We start from the raw sequence: 19075 nt of genomic DNA, 5'->3' as shown, positions 1-19075 counted from the left end.
CAGAGCACCCCATATGGTTTGGGGCCCACATTATTTCTAGGGCATCCCATTTTGTGTGGGGCACAGAGAGGCTTGCAAGCACAGAGCACCCCAGATTATTCTGTGGGGCACAGAGTGGTGTGCAGGCACAGAGCACCCCATATGGTTTGGGGCCCACCTTATTTCTCGGGCACCCCATATTATTGCGTGGGGCACAGAGTGGTGTGCAAGCACAGAGCACCCCCTATTGTTTGGGGTTTTGTTTGGGGCCCACATTATTTCTGGGGCACCCCATATTGTTGTTAGGGGCACAGAGTGGTGTGCTAAGTTGATTTCCCTTTTTTGGGTCTAGGATTTGAACCACTCAGTTTTTAAAAAATATTTATACATATATTTTCCTCCAGTGTTTTGAGGAGGGGAGGACTGGATAATTTATTGAGTGCCTTTTAGCTCAGGACAGTTTTTGAAGAATTTGCTGTCCCACCCCCCTTTTTTATAACCTTAAAGCACTTTCCTGGGATAAGTGTTCTGGTCACAGCACTCTCAGGAACTGGCGACGTTAATACCTTTTGCTTTATTTATTTTTAGGAACTGTAATTGGAGAATGATGTGATCCAATCTCCATTCAGTGTAAAATAATCAACCCCCTCCAATAGTGTGAGTTTTTAAATTGCAGATATCATTGCACAGCATCATTGCATCCAGTGGGTGACATTTACTGCTTGTGCATTTAGTTGTCAAAAGACTTTTTTGTGGCATTCCTATTCTTCAGAATCATGTCAGACTCAACCTCCAAGGAGTCAGAAGGTCCCAATCCTCAGGCTGCAGATCCAGCTCCTGTTGCTGAAGGCCCACCTGATTCCTCCTTCGGTGAGCAAAACCTTAGCTTCACCACCACAGATCTCAGCCTGGTGGAGATGACAGAAATAGAATACACACAGCTTCAGCATATACTCTATTCCCATATGGAGGCTCAAGCAAATGAAAATGAAACAGAAAACAGGTCAAATTGCTTCTCAACCAACAGTTCTGCAAATCAACCACAATATCTATCCTCTTGTAATAGCAATCAAAGTGGCTTTTCATCAAACAGCTCTGGAAACCAGCCACTCTACCCCATTATTTGCCAGCCTGGCTTGGCTTCTGACAGCAATTTCATGGGTCCAAATCAGTGCCTTGGACATATTGACTTCCAGGAGCTCAGAATGATGTTGCTTAGTGAGTCTAATCTTCCTCCAAACCAAGCTGAAAAAACACCTAATGGTAGTTCTGTAGATGCTGCTGGGCAGAACATAGTCAGAGTTAAACATAATGAAAACTTGGGTGGGATAATCAAAGAAAATATGCTTGTGGAAAATTCAGCACCAGTTCCTGAATCCAGAGCTAAATCAGCAGTCCGTGTTCGACTGGAAGACAGGTTCAATAGCATCCAGACTGATATTCCCAGGGGTCAAGAAGCCCAAGAAACTGGAGTAGCCATTAACAAGTGTGTTGCATTTCTATTTCCTTTCAAGTATTTTATTTTTCAAGTAGTATATTTCCTTTCAAGTTCAAGCATCCATGTTAATCCCTGTCAGCAGAACATTAAAAATATTAGAGTACATGTACAAGATTGTACTCTTTTGTTCTAGATTTATAGATTACAGATTATAGTAGATTACAGATTACAGTAGTTCTGGTATTCAAATGAATAAAAATTGAGAAATTCCTAACAGTGCAGAGGGCAACTTGTTCAGCAGAAAAACTTCCCCTAACTTGCTTTATTTATTTACTTGTGATTGGCATTGTTTGTAGGAACATGGTGAATGCCAGGCCATAGTTGGTGGATTTATGCTGCACTTTTGTTTTCACCCTTGTTCTTAAGGTGAACACCCATCTTGTGAGTCAAGCTCCTCAAACTGTGTTCTTCATTGCAAACATGTTACAAAAAAATTGCCACTGTGTATCACAGCCTTGCAACTCTAGCAAACTTCCTAACAATGTCCTATTCCACAAGTGTGTGCTCAACAGGGAGATGTTGAGAGTTTTCAAACTGGAAGGTGTCAGATAAATATTTTCATATGTAAATTATAACACACACACACACACACACACACACACACACAGACGTATGTATTCCTAAGTACATCTTAGTTTCATTTGTTTATGTGTTACATTATTCAGGTGAACTCTAAAAAAACCCCATGGATGTATATCTAAAGACATCATAGCTTGCATCCAAAGAGCTATTAAAGCATGCCCCATGGAATCTTGACTTCTTCCTTTTAACAGGCACATCCCCCATGCCATTTCAAAACTGCTTTTCAAACTGTACTCAGTTTCAAAAGGGGTTGCCAAGCAGTATGGAGGGCTGTTGATCAAAAAGCACAGGTCCACCTGGGTGCATGGAACTAGTCATGCAGTCCTTTGGATACAACTCTATGTGTGAAGCAACCCTAAGGATAATAAAGGCAGCCCGAGGAATTGGTCTGGTTATTCACTTGGAAGGTATTTCATATACTACAGGTACATTACATTCAAACAGTTTCAGTGTGCATATGTTTAACTGAAATGATGATTTCTTTGTTGACTGCAATGATTTTGGGATAGCACATAATGATATTCCAAAGTCTTGCTCACAACTTTCCACAGTCCCTTTTAGCTGCATCTGGTCAGTGGCACTGTTTTTCCGTTTCCTCCATGTACTGGACTGGCTGGCATTACTGCATGTTGTGACTTTGAAGTGGAACCGTGATAGTTGTGCGCCATCTTGACCGGTTTTTGCTAGTACACTGACCTGTGGAATAGATATTTGTATGGTAGTTTGACTATAGCACTTTAAACTTTTGGTTCAGTTATTCCCTTTGGTGGTTTGGGAGTGGAAGTAATCAAATTCCTACAAAGTAAAGTGGTTTTATTTTTTTTTATTTTCCTTCCTTAGACTTGCCTTCTGAACTTTTAGTACATATTGCAGCATTGTTGTAGGTTTATTTTTTGTTAAGGTTGAAAATCAAAGCAAAAGCTGGGAATCATGGAATTCTAACAATATGTTGCATGTGGAGACCATCCATGACTTAAAAGATAAATGTTACATCTGCTAATAATTATAATATAGGGCCTGTGAGGTTATTAACAATATTTTGCTATCATTCTTTTTAGAGAGTTAGAAAAGAAGCACTGAAGCATGCTTCTTTAGATTTACAAAATATTTTTTAAAATATGTATTCAGCTGTAATATTTGACATGTTTTAGACTAGAATTCTGGATGTACACTGGAATAGCTGCTTATACAAAAGAATGGAGTAAATATAACTTTAGGACTCAGATAGTGTCAAACTGCCCTTCTTTTATTGATTTCTTTTTATAGTTTAGTAACCCTCATTCGCCATCCTTCAGAAGTGATGGGTGTTCCTCTCCACCAGCAGCAGAATAAATGTACTACTTTAGTGAAAAATAAGACTGCTGCTACAACTACTACTGCATTACAGTTTACGTGTCCCCTGTTTAATCCAAATGCTGCTTCTCCTGCAACTGGAAATGCAAACCCTTCACAAACTCAGGTTGGTGGTTTTTCTTATTATTGCAGCCTTTTTTGTTTCAAGACTTTGAAACTAATCTTCTGAGGCAGATACAGTAAAGGGAATTAATAGTCTAAGCCTTGAATTTTAAAGATATTTAAATTTGGCAACTTTCTTCCATTGGTTCCCCTTATGCCTTGAACTGTCTCCCAGAATGCCACTGTCATATCACTGTCATATCACCTCTCTTCTGTCCTTTAAATCCCTCCTACAAACCCTTCATGTGGATTTTCTGGAAATCCTTTACCACATTATAGCATGCAGTAGAGCCAATGGATAGGATGGTGGGGGTGGCATCAATTGGACAGCCTGCAGGAGCTAAGTAAAAATATTTACTTCAAAAAATATTTGTTACTTCCGCAGTAAGCTGCCATATGGCCTATGGGCCTCTACTCCAGCTATATCAAATCTGAAGAGAGCCAGGGGATAAGATTCGGCATGCATGATTATCACTGAATTCACCCCCTTCCTCCCCCAACATGCCTTGTCACTCCTTCTCCTGCACACAACCCAGCCCAGTGCCCCAGTGCCTGCAGAGCTTCCAGGATCCATTGCTGCACATGGTGTGCTTCTTGCCATTTGCAGCAGCAGCTTGACAGCTTGACAATGGCCCAACTTTTGCACCACTGTAAAATACTTTGCACTTCTGGAATATTAGTTCAGGAGGTGCAAAGCACTCTAATCTTTTATTATGTCTTCAATGGCTCATTTTCATTTCTTTCCCTTTTTCTGTGGAATTTCCTGTTAATTTTCATTCTGCATCTTCTCTTTAAAAAAATGCATTGACATCCTATTTTCCCCAAACTTAGTTTTTTAAAATTATTTTAATTATTATTGGAAAAATCCTCCCCCCCTCAAGAAATATGAATTATTGTGAGAATTTATATCTTTCAAAAACATGTTTTAGACTAAGCAATTGGTTTATTTCATTTTAAGCATTTATATAGTGAGCAGTGAAAATGTAAGTGGTATAATAAGTTGGTTTATTTGTAATTATTAACTTATACAGTAATACTGTACCTCTCATAACACAGCTTCCTTTAATGCTGATTTGATGCAGTGCTCCATGTCCCAGCATTGAATCATAGAATCAGCTGTTCTAGCCAATATGAGCAGTGCATTCTGGGAATCTTGGGGCCAATCTATTGGCTCAATCCTGTCCAACTTTCCAGCACCAGTGCAGCCACATGCAACCCTGAGATAAGGGAACAAATGTTCCCATACCTTGAGGAGGCCTCTGTGACTGCCTCCCCAACACAGGAAGCAGTGCATACCCCATTGTCACAGCAGCACCAGCACTGGAAAATTGGATAGGATTGAGCCCTTAGTCAGTTTCTCATCTTATCTAACAATGTTTCCTATAGCACTGTTTCACATGTTCACTTTCCACAATGTAGCCCCACACTATGGGAGGTATTACTGTACCTCCTTTCAAATTGGAGACACTCAAAGCAGCTTATGAATCAAAAATCACAAGTAGGACCTTCAACAAAATGTTGCTGTATAACTTCAGCCACAAACATAAGAACATAAGAATAATATTGCTAGTTCAGGCCAGTCTGACATCCTGTTTCCTGCATGGCCTACATGCAGGAAAGCTCATGTAGGAGCTGCCTCTGGGAAGCTCATGAGCAGGAGAGATTGCATACTTCTCTCTCACCATCTCTCTTCTGCAACTAGTATTCAGAAGCTTACTGCTGCTGAACCAGGGCTGGTCCAAGACCTTCCAACATCTGAAGCAGTGTGTCCCTGTGCTGCTTCAGACACCTCCCCCCAAATGCTACCTCTGTGTGTGAGCACTCACCTCCCATGGATGTAGGGGAGGGGAGGATGGGTGGATAGGCAAGCAGGCATGCCTCTGCCCACTTCCCTTTAGTTTCTAAGAGCTCAGCATGTAGCCTCCCTGCTCCACTCATAAGAACATAAGAACAGCCCCACTGGATCAGGCCATAGGCCCATCTAGTCCAGCTTCCTGTATCTCACAGCGGCCACCAAATGCCCCAGGGAGCACACCAGATAACAAGAGACCTCATCCTGGTGCTCTCCCCTACATCTGGCATTCTGACTTAACCCATTCCTAAAATCAGGAGGTTGCGCATACACATCATGGCTTGTACCCCATAATGGATTTTTCCTCCCTTCTGGCCTCTGGGTTCCCAGCCTGCACTGCTTCCATTCATTGCAAACAGAGGAGCATGGAGCAAATGCAAAAATCCCAAATTCAATTACTAAAAGTAGCTCAGGTAAACAGGACAGACTTAGGGCCAGACTACCCCTTTCAGTTAGATGTCCTGGGTGTAGTTCGCCCTGGGGCACTTGTACTGTATAGCAGCTTGGGGGAGGGGGTTAATCCAGAATGGGATCACTGAATGGAGAAAAGTACTACCTTTTACTCCTCCATGCTTCTGATTTGGATTGCTTCATCCTCACATCTGCTATTTAGTTGAGAAAGGCTTGCGAAGATCTCAACTGCTGAGCATGTTCATAGGGGAAAAATTGGTCCTTCAGCTAGTCCTGTTGCCTCAGCAAATACAGGATTGTGAGCACAATGTTTGCTAAGTTAAAGTCTGTTTATGTTCTAAGTCACTGTTCTCTCCTCCTAAAGAAATGGACCATGTAAATGCTGCCCTGAGCTTCCCACTGATTGCATACTTGGCTTTATTTAATGGAGCTTTTTTTAATTTTAGAACTCTGGAAACTCCGTTTTGGAAACAGCCAAACATCAAGAACTTGGATTACCAAGAGCTTTTTCTATCTGTTACCAGCAAGAAATTGAAGCAACAAAACAGACAGTTGGGCCTAGAAATAAGGTGCTGCCTGAACATGTCTGGATTAAAGTGGGAGGTAAATTGCTTAGTTTTGGCTCACATGATTGTCAGTAGCCATCATCACATAATTCTTATTTCTTAAGGGTTACTTTTTTAGCATAGGGGAATCTAAGGCTGCAATCCTAATCACACTTTCTGAGAGTAAGCCCCTTAGAGAGTAAGGTTAGGATTGTGCCCTAAATGCCATGATTGTTTTTAGAAATATGCTACATCAGTGTTTCTCAAACTGTGAATTGGAACCCACTAGGTGGGTTGCGAGCCAATTTCAGGTGGGTCCCCATTCATTTCAATAATTTATTTTTAATATATTAGACTTGATGCTACAAGTATGTTAGAATCTTCTGGAATGTCTCAATTCCTAGAGTGGCCTTAGGAATTGGAGGAACATCTCCATTCCTAGGGCACCATTGCTGAGGATAGAGCAGAGAACAGAGGCACCAATGCCAAGCAAGTCCTGCCCTGAGACCCTTCCAACACTTATCTACCTCACACAACTTTCTTGGAACTCTTGGTTATTTCTGAAGTTTGTTGAGCTGAGCTTTGTAAAATCAAGCGTTTGCTGTAATGCCTCTTCTGCACCAGGCAGTTGTTACGAAGTAGGATGAAATTGTCTTGTTAATTGTTTTACATGCACTTGAAGAAAGCAGCAGAAAATACCCACACACTAGAAATTGGAAACGTTGGACAGTCCCAAGTTTCCCTACCTTGTATCCAGCTGTGCCAGAGAGCATGGGGGAAACCTCTGTTTTCATGCTATTGTACCTTCATTACATAAGTATGTTTTCAGTGCTGTGAGAATGACAACTGGAGCTGCAAGGTTTTAAGAGGCATATTAATAAACTATAGTTACAATCATACACACATCAACTCAGAAGTAAACCCCATTGAGTTCAATGGTACTTACTCCCAGGTAAGTGTGCATAGTTTGTAGCCTTATAGCCCAGTCCTTTCAGGGTCTTGCACTGATGGAACTCCATCATTCCAGCAGCCAAGGCCCTTTGCAGTAGTGCAAAAACTGGGCTGCTGTCACACATTTCCAAGCCACTAGTGCAAATGTATAGAGGTGCAATGCACGTGCCAATGGTTTAGGGAAGCCCCACTGGTGCATAGTGGGGAGGAAGAAGGGAGGGGGTGGGTCCTGGTGGCAGTGACTTGTGCCAGGATCCTATCTCCTCTTTCCCAGACCACTCCACCCCCTTTCTCTCCTCAAACTTGTGTCAGCTACATAGTTGGTGTGGGTTCAAGGAGACCAGTAGGCAGCCAGAAGTCCTACCCAGAGATAAGTAAAAAGCATTTTTTTACTTCTGGTCATGCCCCCCCCCCAATAGGGTGCAGCATGTATTCTGTCAGTGTAGCTGTATTGCCAACAATTGTGAGGGATAGAATTGATCTTTTAGTTTAGTTTATGAATTGAGACTGATTTAGACAATAATGGTGCATTTTAATTTGCAGAGGGTTCCAAAGAGGTAAAGAGACCCCATTTGTTTGTTGTAAGGCTGCTTGGTTCTGGAGTGGTGCTGCAAGAAGGAATATAAAGGACAAATTAAGCCATTTCTGCCAATGTCGCATATATGCAACAGGGACCAAATGTGTACACCTGTGGGCTGGGGAAAAATGGGTTAAAGATGATTTTTCCTTCATCAGTGGCAGACTTTCTTTATGCAATTGAAAGGAATCCCACACTCTCTTCAGTAATTCAAGATGGTACCTTTGCTGAGGTTTTGTTAACATGCAGCAATATTTAAATTTTATTTACATTTACTTGTTTAATCAGGTAATCAACGGCACATTATTTAATCAGCACATTATTAAATTATTTAAACCAAGACTTCCTCAGCGCTGGTGCTGGGTGTCGCAAACGTGCCATAAGACATGTCCATAGCATCTGGAGAAGAGGGCCTGCCAGTGCCAGGCCAGCGCCAGTTGGTGCTCAGCCTCAGCACTGCATGGAGGGCTAGCCAGTGCTCCAGCAGTGCCGGCCAGCAGCGAGTAGCTTTGAGGCAGAACAGGGCAGGGGAAGGGCAGGATGGGGGGAGGAACTGGCCCGGGAGGGGGGTGGGACCAGCAGAGCTCTGCTCCACCATATCCTATCCTCCATGTTGGGCTGCAAAGCCCAACATGGAGTCTCTCAGGTCAGCCCCATTGTGGGGCCTGGGGCTTCCCCCAAGGAGATCACTGGCAGCCTCAACAGTGCTGCTGGATAAAGCTGTAGCTGTTTCAGTGCTGCTGCACCTGGTGGAGCTGCCAGCTTCAGGATTGGGCTGTAAGACAGTCAGGAAAATGTTACAGAGTGAAATTGCATTTCAAACCCCCATTTTCATGTATTTGGAAAAAAAGTAAAGTAGTGTGTTTTCCTCTTGTTTTGCAAAGGAGAGGCTTTATGTAAGCAAACAATAAACAAAAGAACTCGTAGTCGAATACATCCCTTGGACACCGGTGTTCAGCGCAAACCTCTCGCTGATATTCAAAATACGTGTGATAACCAAAGTACTGGCCCAGCACAGGGTTCTTGGCAGGCCACACAGCCAATTCAGACTGCACAAAGTGGAATGCAAGGCAGTGTCTCTCAGCGCAGGGAGAGGCATAACCGGATAGAAAGAGACAGAAGGTAATTGCTATTTATGACCTCTGAAAATTATACCTTTTGTGTTAGCAGGTCCCTGCAGAAGAGTCTGTTTGACCATGGATTTGATACCAGTTTATATGCCATGATAACATTTTTTTTGGTGTCAAGCTTTTGCAAGGGCAAGTCCCGTTTATTTGATTATTGACAGCCTTTATATACTTCCATTCTGCCAGTGCAGTCAAGGTGGTAAAATAATGGCTAACACTCAAACAGAAGTGATGAAAAAGGGATGTGGTGGGAAGAGGAAGACAGGCAAATACAGGTACCAGCTCCTCCTTATTTTAAATGGATTCACTCAATGGTATGAAAAATTGGAGGCTTATGGCACCATCCTACAGTCAGTACTCTGCTACAAGATAACATAAGACTGGACTTAAAAGCCTTGAAGCTAGTATAAGATGATTTTTTAAAAAATTTAGAATATTACAGGCATACCTTGCCTTTAGACAGAAAGATGCTCAAGACAACTAAAATTCATTGAAATAATTTAAAATGCAGACACATGCTCTGAACCAGCAGCTTTGGTTGATGACAAAGACTAGAGAGTGCTTCCCTTATAGTCTGCAGTCCCCAGGCAACTGGTGGTTGGACCAGCAGAGCAGAGTTCTTTATGAATGGAAGGGGAAAGCAAACTCCCTGCAACTGCTGCTTCACTGTGACCAATGGCATAGTTTTCCCCTTTCTGTGAAGTTAATTCTGGTGGGCAGTCTCTAGGGCCTTTTTGGCTTAGAGGATGCTTCCCTTAGATCTGTAGTTCCTGAGCAACTAATGCTCTTAAGTTTTATTTGCAAGCAGTCATCATCAGACTGCAGCCGTCTGAACTGTTGTTAGTGCTTTTCGTTTGCTCATGTCTGAAAGTACCGGGGGGCCCTGTATCTGTGGAACCCATATCCCTGGATTGGGTCCATAGGGCCCACCCTAAGGAGGGTCCTCTGAGCCCAGCAGAGGCAGTGGACAGATGTCTGCAACCTCTGCCAGGATCAAACTGAGCCATAGAGCTAAAAAAAGTCACTCTGAGCCCAGCAGAGGCCAAGGATGGTGAGGGTAACAGGGCTACCCTTGGTTCTGGAGGGTTGGGGGGGGAGACATTTGTCCATATAAGCAGTTTCACTTAACTGTTGGGGATTCAAGAACTGTGGATTCAGGGGCACACCTGTATATCACATTGACAGTAATGGGTGTGATGGAAGACAGGGTCCTATCTGGTACTTTTATACACCATGTGATAGGTGTTTGGGGCTCATCAGAGCTCTTTCAGTCTAGCATAATTTTGTTGTCATCATGGGTTCCTGACAACAGGATTGGTCTAATATTGATTAGACAACAGGATTGGTCTAATATTGGAATACATGGCTGGTGCCTTTGGCTGGTACCTTAATCAAATTTTGGCTTCTACATTGTTACACCTAATTAAGCAATGTTTTTAAAAGAAAAGCTGTCTTGTGCTAGAATTGATCACAGGTGTATAATTCTAGGCGCAGAATCCGGATTTGTTGTGATGAACTGAATCTTCTGGTTCCATTTTGCACTTCAGATACTGATAAGGCAACAACTTTACAATGGACAACAGCATTTCTAAAATATATTCGGGAATGCCATGGGGATTCCCTGAAAAAGGTATGTAAGATCCGCACAAATTCACAAAGCAGCATGTAGTGCAGTTTGAAAGTTGAAGCAAAACACAAATATCTAATTGAACTATGGATAGATATACAGTACTTTTTTTTTTTTAACTTCATCTTGCACAGGAAGAAACTTTACAGGTTGCATCTTTAATAGCCCTGTCCTATAAACTGGAGTAATTGTAAAATAAGCTAAATGGCTACATGAACTTTAGCTTAGCTCAATGGCAGCCATTAATGCTTTTGTGTGCTGACAGTGCTCCCTGCACAACACAGCTGTAATACCCTGTACTTGCTATCTTATAAGCAATTTCTTTGAAGTTAATACCACTAGAATTGCAATGCAGATTCGCTAAGGCGATTCTACAGTGATTCATCAGAGCAGAAAATTTATGTGAGAAACTTGTGGCAAATGGATGTAGTTTTAACTGCTGTAGCACAACTATTAAATGTTTACAAAAGGAGAAAGCAGCAATGGGCTATGGCTGGGCAACATGTTTAGGATCATTAATGGATATAATTCATTCTATAAATATCAATGGGTTGTTGTGCCCTAAGTTCAGTAAGGCCTTCCTAAAGGAGTGATACTTGGTGTGTTTATCTATGAACTCTACCCACAAAAACTGGTTGCTGTGTCTAGACTGTTCTGTCATCTTTGTGCAAACAGTTTTTTTTAAAGGTTACTCGTTCATAATTCAGTACTATATTGTTTGCATTTGTTTTGTTGTTAGGAGTTTGAGACTGTATTCTGTGGTAAAACAGGCAGAAGACTAAAATTAGCAAGATCAGATTCAATAGGAGCCTGCCCAGCGCAGGGTATTGTACTAAATGGTACGTCTTTGGAGATGAAATAAGTTGTCTTCGCTCTTCAAAAGCTGATGAAAAGTGTAAACAGAAATGGACTTGTGAACTTCTGCTTCCAAATTCACCTGGTGACTTCTCTTGTGACTTAAATATAGTTTGAAAAATACATGAGCATTCAAGAAACTGACACATTTTATTCAAAACAGAAAAAAAAGAAAATCACCAACAACATTTATTTATCAGTGCTGAGCTAAGACAGGCCAGATTGCTCCAGAGGCAAGGTGAAAACAGCATCGCAAACTATGAAAAGCTGCTCTTACCCCCCCCCCCCCACACACTTTGTTTTTCAAAAATGTAATTCAGATGTATGGCAGAACAACAGCTTGCTCTTTTCAGTCTTGAACACACTTGTCTTAATGTAAATAATTATTAGACTGTCATAATCAGTTTGCTAGTGGAGAAAGGAAAAAAACTTAAGTAGTTTATAATTTATAAATAAGGTAACTTGTATATAGCAACTCTGATTTGCCTTCCTTTTTCAAATGTTCATCCCTGTGAAACTGAAATATATAGGAAAAGCTGTTGACAGGGTGTTAACAAATAAGTACTATTTAAATATATTTTGCACTCTTCAACAATTTCTAGCAAAAGGATACAGTCAGCAGAGTATCTTTTTCTCCTACATAAAGACACACTGAAAATGAATGGGAGAAGCGCAGCTATGTGCTCTGATACAAATTCCATTCATTTCAATGGGACTTTCCTGGGATAAATTCCTAAAGGATTGCATCTGTAATCCTTTCAGTGCAAAAGTGGTATTTTGTAAACAGTACATGATTTTTAAGTGCACATAATAGTTTCCTTTTTAAAGACTGATATTAGCTACACTTGTTGAGAAAGCTGAAGTGTTTGAGAATTACTACTGGAACTGAAAGTGGCTTTATATGTTCAACACACATAATGCTAGTAGATGTTTCTTATACAAAGCTCATCCCAAAATAAATATTGTTTAAATCACGGATATTCACACTTGTACAGCACCTTTATTGCCAATCAGCAGGGGAAAAATAATTAGCAAAACAAGCCTATTATATTAGGCAGGTATAACATTACAAAAAGAATGTTTTTAAAACATTTTTATAACAATGCATATAGTAATTTAAATAGTGATCACTGCTGTAACATAGGGGTCTTTCACAAATAATGTAGTGGGAGGGTGTAAAATGGCATTACCAAATAACCTTTATTATACTAAGAAAATGTATCCCTTGTGAAATAGATATATACATGCTGTACCTGTTGTAGATCATGTCATTGGAAAAGACCAGTGCCTTTCTAGTTGTGGTAAATTTCTGAGAGACAAAGCCAAGTGGCAAGTTCTGTGTACACAGCAAGGCATCTGTACCCCCCCACCCCTCCCTTTCCAGAAGCAGCTCTATGTGGTGGAATAAGCCACCCCAAAGCTTAAGGGAACTTCAGAACTGGCTTCTGACACAGCATGAGGGACTGCTGCTAGAACAAAACCCTGTGAAACTTCCAGTCTAATTGGATTGGCCTATTTGGATTTTGTCCATACATAGTATGAACAATAAGGGCAGTCAACTGCTCATTGGTCATTTTTTTGTCTTCAGTTACTCTCATCCACTAAGAGCATGCATGCATACACACCGATTGGATGATATCCAGCTGGTGACACTGTGTGTGCTAGTCTGGGTCAGATGATCAACACCAGTACTATCTAAATTAGGGCTGTATATGAACATTTCTTACAGCCATTCATGTACAGCTGATTTGGAGGCTGGAAGAAAAACAGAGTTCACTATCCACCAGGTAGTGCAGGATCAAACCATCACATATAGTGCCATAAACTTAGCCCAATTACCGGGAAGATGTTAAAAGGAACAGTGCCTCATACTTCAGGGGGAAAGAAGTACAGGTATCTCTTCTGTGGGGCAAGGAACAAGTGGGATTGTAGTGGAAGCTGAAAAGAACTGTAGAGGATATAATACCTTACGTAAGTTTTCATCTGATGCTTTTCTGTCTCACAGAATTAAAATTTATAGTGTCGGCATCTCCATTTATTCATGCTTGCAGCAGAACTGCTTCTCCATTTTTCACTATGTTGATATTTCCATCTTTAGTATAAACACAATTCATTCAAATATTCAGTCCCCATTTCCATAAAGTTCCCATTTTACATAAAGTTTTATGACTTTTTAGACTTTCCTCCGATAGCAGCTCCCATGCAGGCTGATGTATCACAGACTCCTGGAGTTCCCTGCACCCCTGTTGCACCTGGTCTTCCAGGATCACCTGGCAATCCAGGTTCACCAGGAGAACCATCTCGGCCATCTTTACTTATTCCAGGGACACCTACTGGGCCTTAAAAACAAAATGAAAAAAAAATTCAAACGTTAATCTACTGCAGTTTTTTCTTGGTTATATATACAGCCACAGAGCACAATCCTAACCAGGTCTACTCAGAAGTAAGTTCTATTTTGTTCGATGGGGTTTACTCTCAGGAAAGTGTGGTTAGGGTTGCAGTCACAGTCTCCTTCCCCCCTCCCCCCAGTTGCAGTCATTGTAGTTTTTGTGTTTTTTGCCCCCCTTAAGGTGTCTGTTCTTGGTTTTGCTACTGGTTTTCTTCCAGTGCTGTCATTTTTCTCACAGTAAATGATAGCAAACTGAGTTGTGAAATATCAGTATAGTTGAACCTGGCAGCTTTCTGTTTTGCTGTCTGAATGTAAATCTCTCATGTGTTTTGCACAGCAGTCATTTCTAAGCTTTCTAGCATCAGTGAATATTTTCCACATTTATTTACACACCTGCAAATTCATGCAAATTGCAGAAGACTTGTCTAGACCAGAGGTGCCCAAACCCTGGCCCTGGGGCCACTTACACCCCTCAAGGCCTCTCAATGTGGCCCTCAGGGAGCCCCCAGTCTCCAATGAGCCTCTGGCCCTTTGCAGATTTGTTGGAGCCTGCACTGGCCCAATACAACTGCTCTCAGTGTGAGGGCGACTGTTTGACCTCTCACATGAGCTGTGGGATGTGGGCTCCCTCCACTGCTTACTGTTTCACATCTGTGATGCAGCAGCGGCAGCAAAGGAAAGGCCAGCCTTGCTTTGTGCAAGGCCTTTTATAGGCCTTGCTATTGCAAGACTGTTATCTCATCTGATCTCGGAAGCTAAGCAGGGTCAGGCCTGGTTAGTACTTGGATGGGAGACCACCTGGGAATACTGGGTGCTGTAGGCTTATACCATAGTCTTTCGAGACTGAAGGTTGCCAACCATTATCGCAAGACCTTCATTCATTCATATAAGTTCATCTTTAATATATTCATTTATGTAAACTTATGTAAATTTATTCAAATTGTAAACGTAAATTAACTCTTTTCTTTCCCGGCCTCTGACACAGTGTCAGAGAGATGACGTGGCCCTCCTGCCAAAACGTTTGGACACCCCTGGTCTAGACCATGTTCTTGGATGCATGCTTGGGTCACATGGCCAGTGGCAGTCATGCCTATTAGCCACATCATCAATTCATGTGAAAGGAGCACATCACCTAAAACACAATACTCTCCTACACTGGAACTTTCTAGGGAAAGACTGATAATGGTGGAGAAACTTGGCCACCATTGATGAACTATGACAAGTTCCCAAGCTTCCCTGGGACATAATTTGGAATGCACTACTCAGTATATACTCTGGAAATGTACCTTGAGGTCCTTGATCCCCATCAGGTCCATCAACACCTTTGCCAATGGCCCCTTTGTCTCCTCTCTCGCCGGGATCACCTACAGTGTCACAGCAAAAGTTTAAACTTAATGTGAGACTTTAGAAAGGTTAATCTTTAGGCAATGAATAGGAAAAACTATGCGCAAAACTGGCTATGCAGATAAGCAAGTGTTCAGATCTGAGCCCCAGCTTTATGACCCACCTATTTAATATCGTCATTCCTTTTTATACTAGTTCAATAATGATTATGCCCATTTTCCAATTAAGTAAACAGTGCATGCTAGCACCAGAGGATAGAGAACTGCATGGGCTGTGGCTGTCAGCCACTTCTATTATCCAGGCTCAGTGATAAAGTCATTGCCAAGAACTATGACAGACACAGTCATCATCCCAGCTGACAGCCATCTCAACTGGATGGGGCTTGACTCAAGCTTGACTTGGCTGGGAAAAGAGAGAAGAGTTTGGGTATAAGATGAGAGGAGATAGCAAGCGAGTGGGAATGAGTGAGTGAAAGAACAGGGTGTGGAGTCAAAAGCAGGAGGAACCAGTGAGAAATGGAATGCAGAGAAAGAAACTGAAGGGAGGGTAAGGGAGCAGCAAAGGCAAGATGAGAAAGCAATGAGAAGGGAGAAAGGAGAAGCCTTGGTTTCCTCAGGCAGAGGAGAGCATCCTTGGGTGGGAAAACCCAATTCCCTTGGGGAAGAGGAGTCTTGAGGAAGAGGGAGCCACCCTTCTTCCAAGATCCTCTGCAGAGTAAGGAACAGGCCAGCATAAAAGGCTGGGCAAGGAACCAGGAGATTCCTCAACTTGGTTCCAGAAATGCACAATCTTTCCTCCCAACACTTGGACAAATCATAGGACAGTGGTTCACTTGTGATCCTGGCCCCATGCCACCCAGGGCAAGGACCACAGAATGCCACCTTCCCCACTGTTGCATCTGGGGAGCAGCCTCCTCCAGCCCTCCAAAGGGCTTCTGAGACCTCCAAAAGGCCTAAAACATCACTTCTGGTTTTTGCTGAAGTGATTTTTTTTTTGCCTGAAAATCAGAAGTGAGGTTTGAAGGCCCTCCAGAGGCCTTAGAAGGCTTCCAGAGGGCTGGGGAGGCTACGTATGGCCTCCCTGACCCTATGTAGGCCTCCATACGGGAGGGGGCTGTGGGGGGAGGGTTGCACCGCCTTGGAGAAGTGAATGGTGGCACACTAGCACCCCCTACCCCATGCCACCCGGGCCACTTGCAACCCTCGCAACCCCAAGTAAGCCAGTGCAGTGGTCCCTCAGTGGTATTTGTAAATCTGCTACCTGATTTCTAAGTGTCAAGGGGTATGGCAATAATGGTAATTGGGTAGCAGTGCCTCCCCCCAACCTTGTAGCAGCTTGTTTAACCTTGATGCACATAGCCTAATCTGCCTTGTTGATTTCACAACCCAATAAAAATTAGGTCACGACCCACTGGTGGGTCCTGGACCCACAGTTTGAGAACCGCTGCAGCATAGCTCTATTTAACAGCCAGTCATCCTGAATGAAGAAACTGCAGGACCATATGGGAGACGAGAACAATCAGACAAGACACCCTCCACATCACTGTTCCTCCAATTTAACTGCCAGTAAAGTCTTCAATGGAGTAATCCAGGTCTCCACCTATTGCTTATTATACTCCCCACTAAACTCTTCAGTGTCATACCCCACAGCATTTACATGGATCTTCTCCCTTGGGATGAAGTCAAGCAGGTGGGGGCACTCACAAACCACCTGGGGATATTTGACCAGTTCACACAGTTTGAAGTGCACATCCCATGAAACTTTTAAGTATGGAACTGCACCGTGATGGAAATGTAATATTTTACAGTGGGGGATTGGAAAGTTTCTGGAGGAAAAATCCATTACGGGTTACAAGCCATGATGTGTATGTGCAACCTCCTGATTTTAGAAATGGGCTATGTCAGATGCAAGGGAGGGCACCAGGATGAGGTCTCTTGTTATCTGGTGTGCTCCCTGGGGCATTTGGTGGGCTGCTGGACTACAGGAAGCTGGACTAGATGGGCCTATGGCCTGATCCAGTGGGGCTGTTCTTATGCTCTTATGTGTAGTATTCCAGGTGTTCAGCCTCAGTATCTGTAGAGTATCTGTAGATTGGGTAGGAAGTAGAGCAGCTGGCCATGTGAAAGAGGGCAAGAACTAGATGTGTTAAGGGATAAATTGTAAATTATGTACAGTTTGCATAATTGTATGTAAATCCTTTACATACTTGGATTTAGGTCACTGGTCTGCTTATTTAAATCTGACTCACCTCTAGGACCAGGATCTCCTAGTTCCCCTGTTGGTCCTCGGTATCCAGGTGGGCCGCGAGCACCAGGATGCCCAACACTTCCTGTTGTTCCAGGGGGCCCTGGAGGACCAGCAGGCCCAGGCCGACCTGTGAGTCCAGGAGCTAATGGTTTTCTCAAGTTTGCAGCTAACTGCGCAATTTGCTCTGGAAACAAAAGCAAAGTACAAACTGAAAACTGAGTTTTATCCACATGCATCTAGAACAGAGATTTTCAACCTTTTTTCATCTCACGGCACACTGGCAAGGCACTCGAATGGTCAAGACACACCACCAGGTTTTTGACAATTGACAAGGCACACTGTGCTGCCAGTGGGGGGCTCACATCCCCCAGTGGCCCTGCTAATAAATGACCCTCTCTCAAATTCCCACGGCACACCTGGGGACCATTCGCGGCACACCAATGTGCCACACACAGTGGTTGAAAATGGCTGATCTAGAAGTATCAAGCTTTGTATTTCCTAGGGCTCTACATATTATATTTTTTTAAAAGTATGAATGTATGTATTGCCCTTCAGTGGAGGATACATCTCAAATTAAAGGGCAGTTTATCCAGGCTTGCTATCCAATGTATATCTAGCAATGAGCTGCAGCCAATTCTGGTTCTTGGAGACATATGCACTTGTATTTATTTATTTCATTTGTATTCTGCATTGTTTTGAATAATGGAATTACAGGCAGCAAGCATGGGGTTCCCAAGTGGTCTGTCACCCAAGTACTAAACATACCCATACCTCCTCAGCATTATCATGTGCCTTCAGACAATGCTCTGGCTATGCATGATGTGCATGTTGTAAACACTAGCCTCATTTCTCATCACATCACATTCTTAGGGCCACAATAAAAAAAACACAGACATACATCTCAAATACGTAATGTATGAAACAGTCTTTGGTGTCACAAAAGTTAACTGTTTGAACAGGTAATGACACCAACTAGACCAGCATCATTAACTTTTCCAATAGTTTACTTCCGAGGCAGAGTGTGTGTGTACGCATGTACACGTGCACAAAATGAAGCAGAAGTGTGACAGGGTGGATTTTGCTTTGCTGGTTATACTTAACATAGTAAATGGAGGAGGGAGGCAATTGGCAACAGAGCCACTGCAGGGGCAAAGCCTTAAATCTAACAACTCATGCTGTGGTTCTGCTCAGTTTCAGTGTCACCCTGGTCACTGTGAACCTCAGTACCACAAACCCATCAGGCCACATTTCACGTTAGCCTAGTCCAGGGGTAAGCAACCTTTTCAGCAAAGGGATCAGAGGTTGGTGAGCTCCTGGGAGCAGCAGCACGAAGCTCAGCCCACTGAATTTGCCGTGTACTGGCAGAGAATGACAGAGCAAGGGCACAGGGACTCCGCTAGCTTGGGCAGGTGGCTCTGCCATTCCCTGACAGGAACATGGCAAACTGGGAAGTGAGCCTCCCAAGCCAAGCTCTGCATGGGCTGGATGACCCTGTGTGGCAGGCTAGTTCTGGCTGGCAGGCCATGGGTTGCCAGTCCCTGATCTAGTCTAACATTTGATTGGACCCTAAGTCTACTTCTTACATCCTTATTGGCAATTTCAATCTCTTCCCGTGCAGAAATCTTGTAACTCCAAT

The 19075-nt window shown here is 42.8% G+C and overlaps 2 protein-coding genes across 2 annotated transcripts in view; one reads left to right on the top strand and one right to left on the bottom strand.

Moving 5' to 3' along the window:
* Positions 1-755: 755 nt before the first annotated feature.
* Positions 756-11466, top strand: TCFL5 (transcription factor like 5). The gene is made up of 6 exons (XM_066626357.1): positions 756-1465; positions 3326-3518; positions 6224-6380; positions 8735-8972; positions 10466-10607; positions 11344-11466. Exons 1-6 carry the CDS (start codon positions 756-758, stop codon positions 11464-11466), a joined length of 1563 nt encoding a protein of 520 aa, XP_066482454.1.
* Positions 11467-13622: 2156 nt separating this feature from the next.
* COL9A3 (collagen type IX alpha 3 chain) overlaps positions 13623-19075 on the bottom strand; it is an 83106-nt gene continuing 77653 nt past the window's right edge. The window contains exons 33-35 of the mRNA XM_066624726.1: positions 17441-17623; positions 15135-15212; positions 13623-13798 (exon numbers count right to left, since the gene is read on the bottom strand). Coding sequence (XP_066480823.1) covers positions 13623-13798; positions 15135-15212; positions 17441-17623 — 437 coding nt within the window. The remainder of the gene's footprint in view (positions 13799-15134; positions 15213-17440; positions 17624-19075) is intronic.

The sequence above is a fragment of the Tiliqua scincoides genome, chromosome 4 (assembly GCF_035046505.1).
Source record: "Tiliqua scincoides isolate rTilSci1 chromosome 4, rTilSci1.hap2, whole genome shotgun sequence".
Taxonomy (NCBI): domain Eukaryota; kingdom Metazoa; phylum Chordata; class Lepidosauria; order Squamata; family Scincidae; genus Tiliqua; species Tiliqua scincoides.
Note: the sequence above shows the minus strand (reverse complement) of the source record. Positions and strands in the feature narration are given on the sequence as shown.

Coding starts and splice junctions, on each gene's coding strand:
- TCFL5 (XM_066626357.1), top strand. CDS start 756: ATGTCAGACTCAACCTCCAAGGAGTCAGAAGGTCCCAATCCTCAGGCT. Junction 8,973..10,465: donor CGGATAGAAAGAGACAGAAG/GTAATTGCTATT, acceptor GTATAATTCTAG/GCGCAGAATCCGGATTTGTT. Junction 10,608..11,343: donor ATGGGGATTCCCTGAAAAAG/GTATGTAAGATC, acceptor TTTTGTTGTTAG/GAGTTTGAGACTGTATTCTG.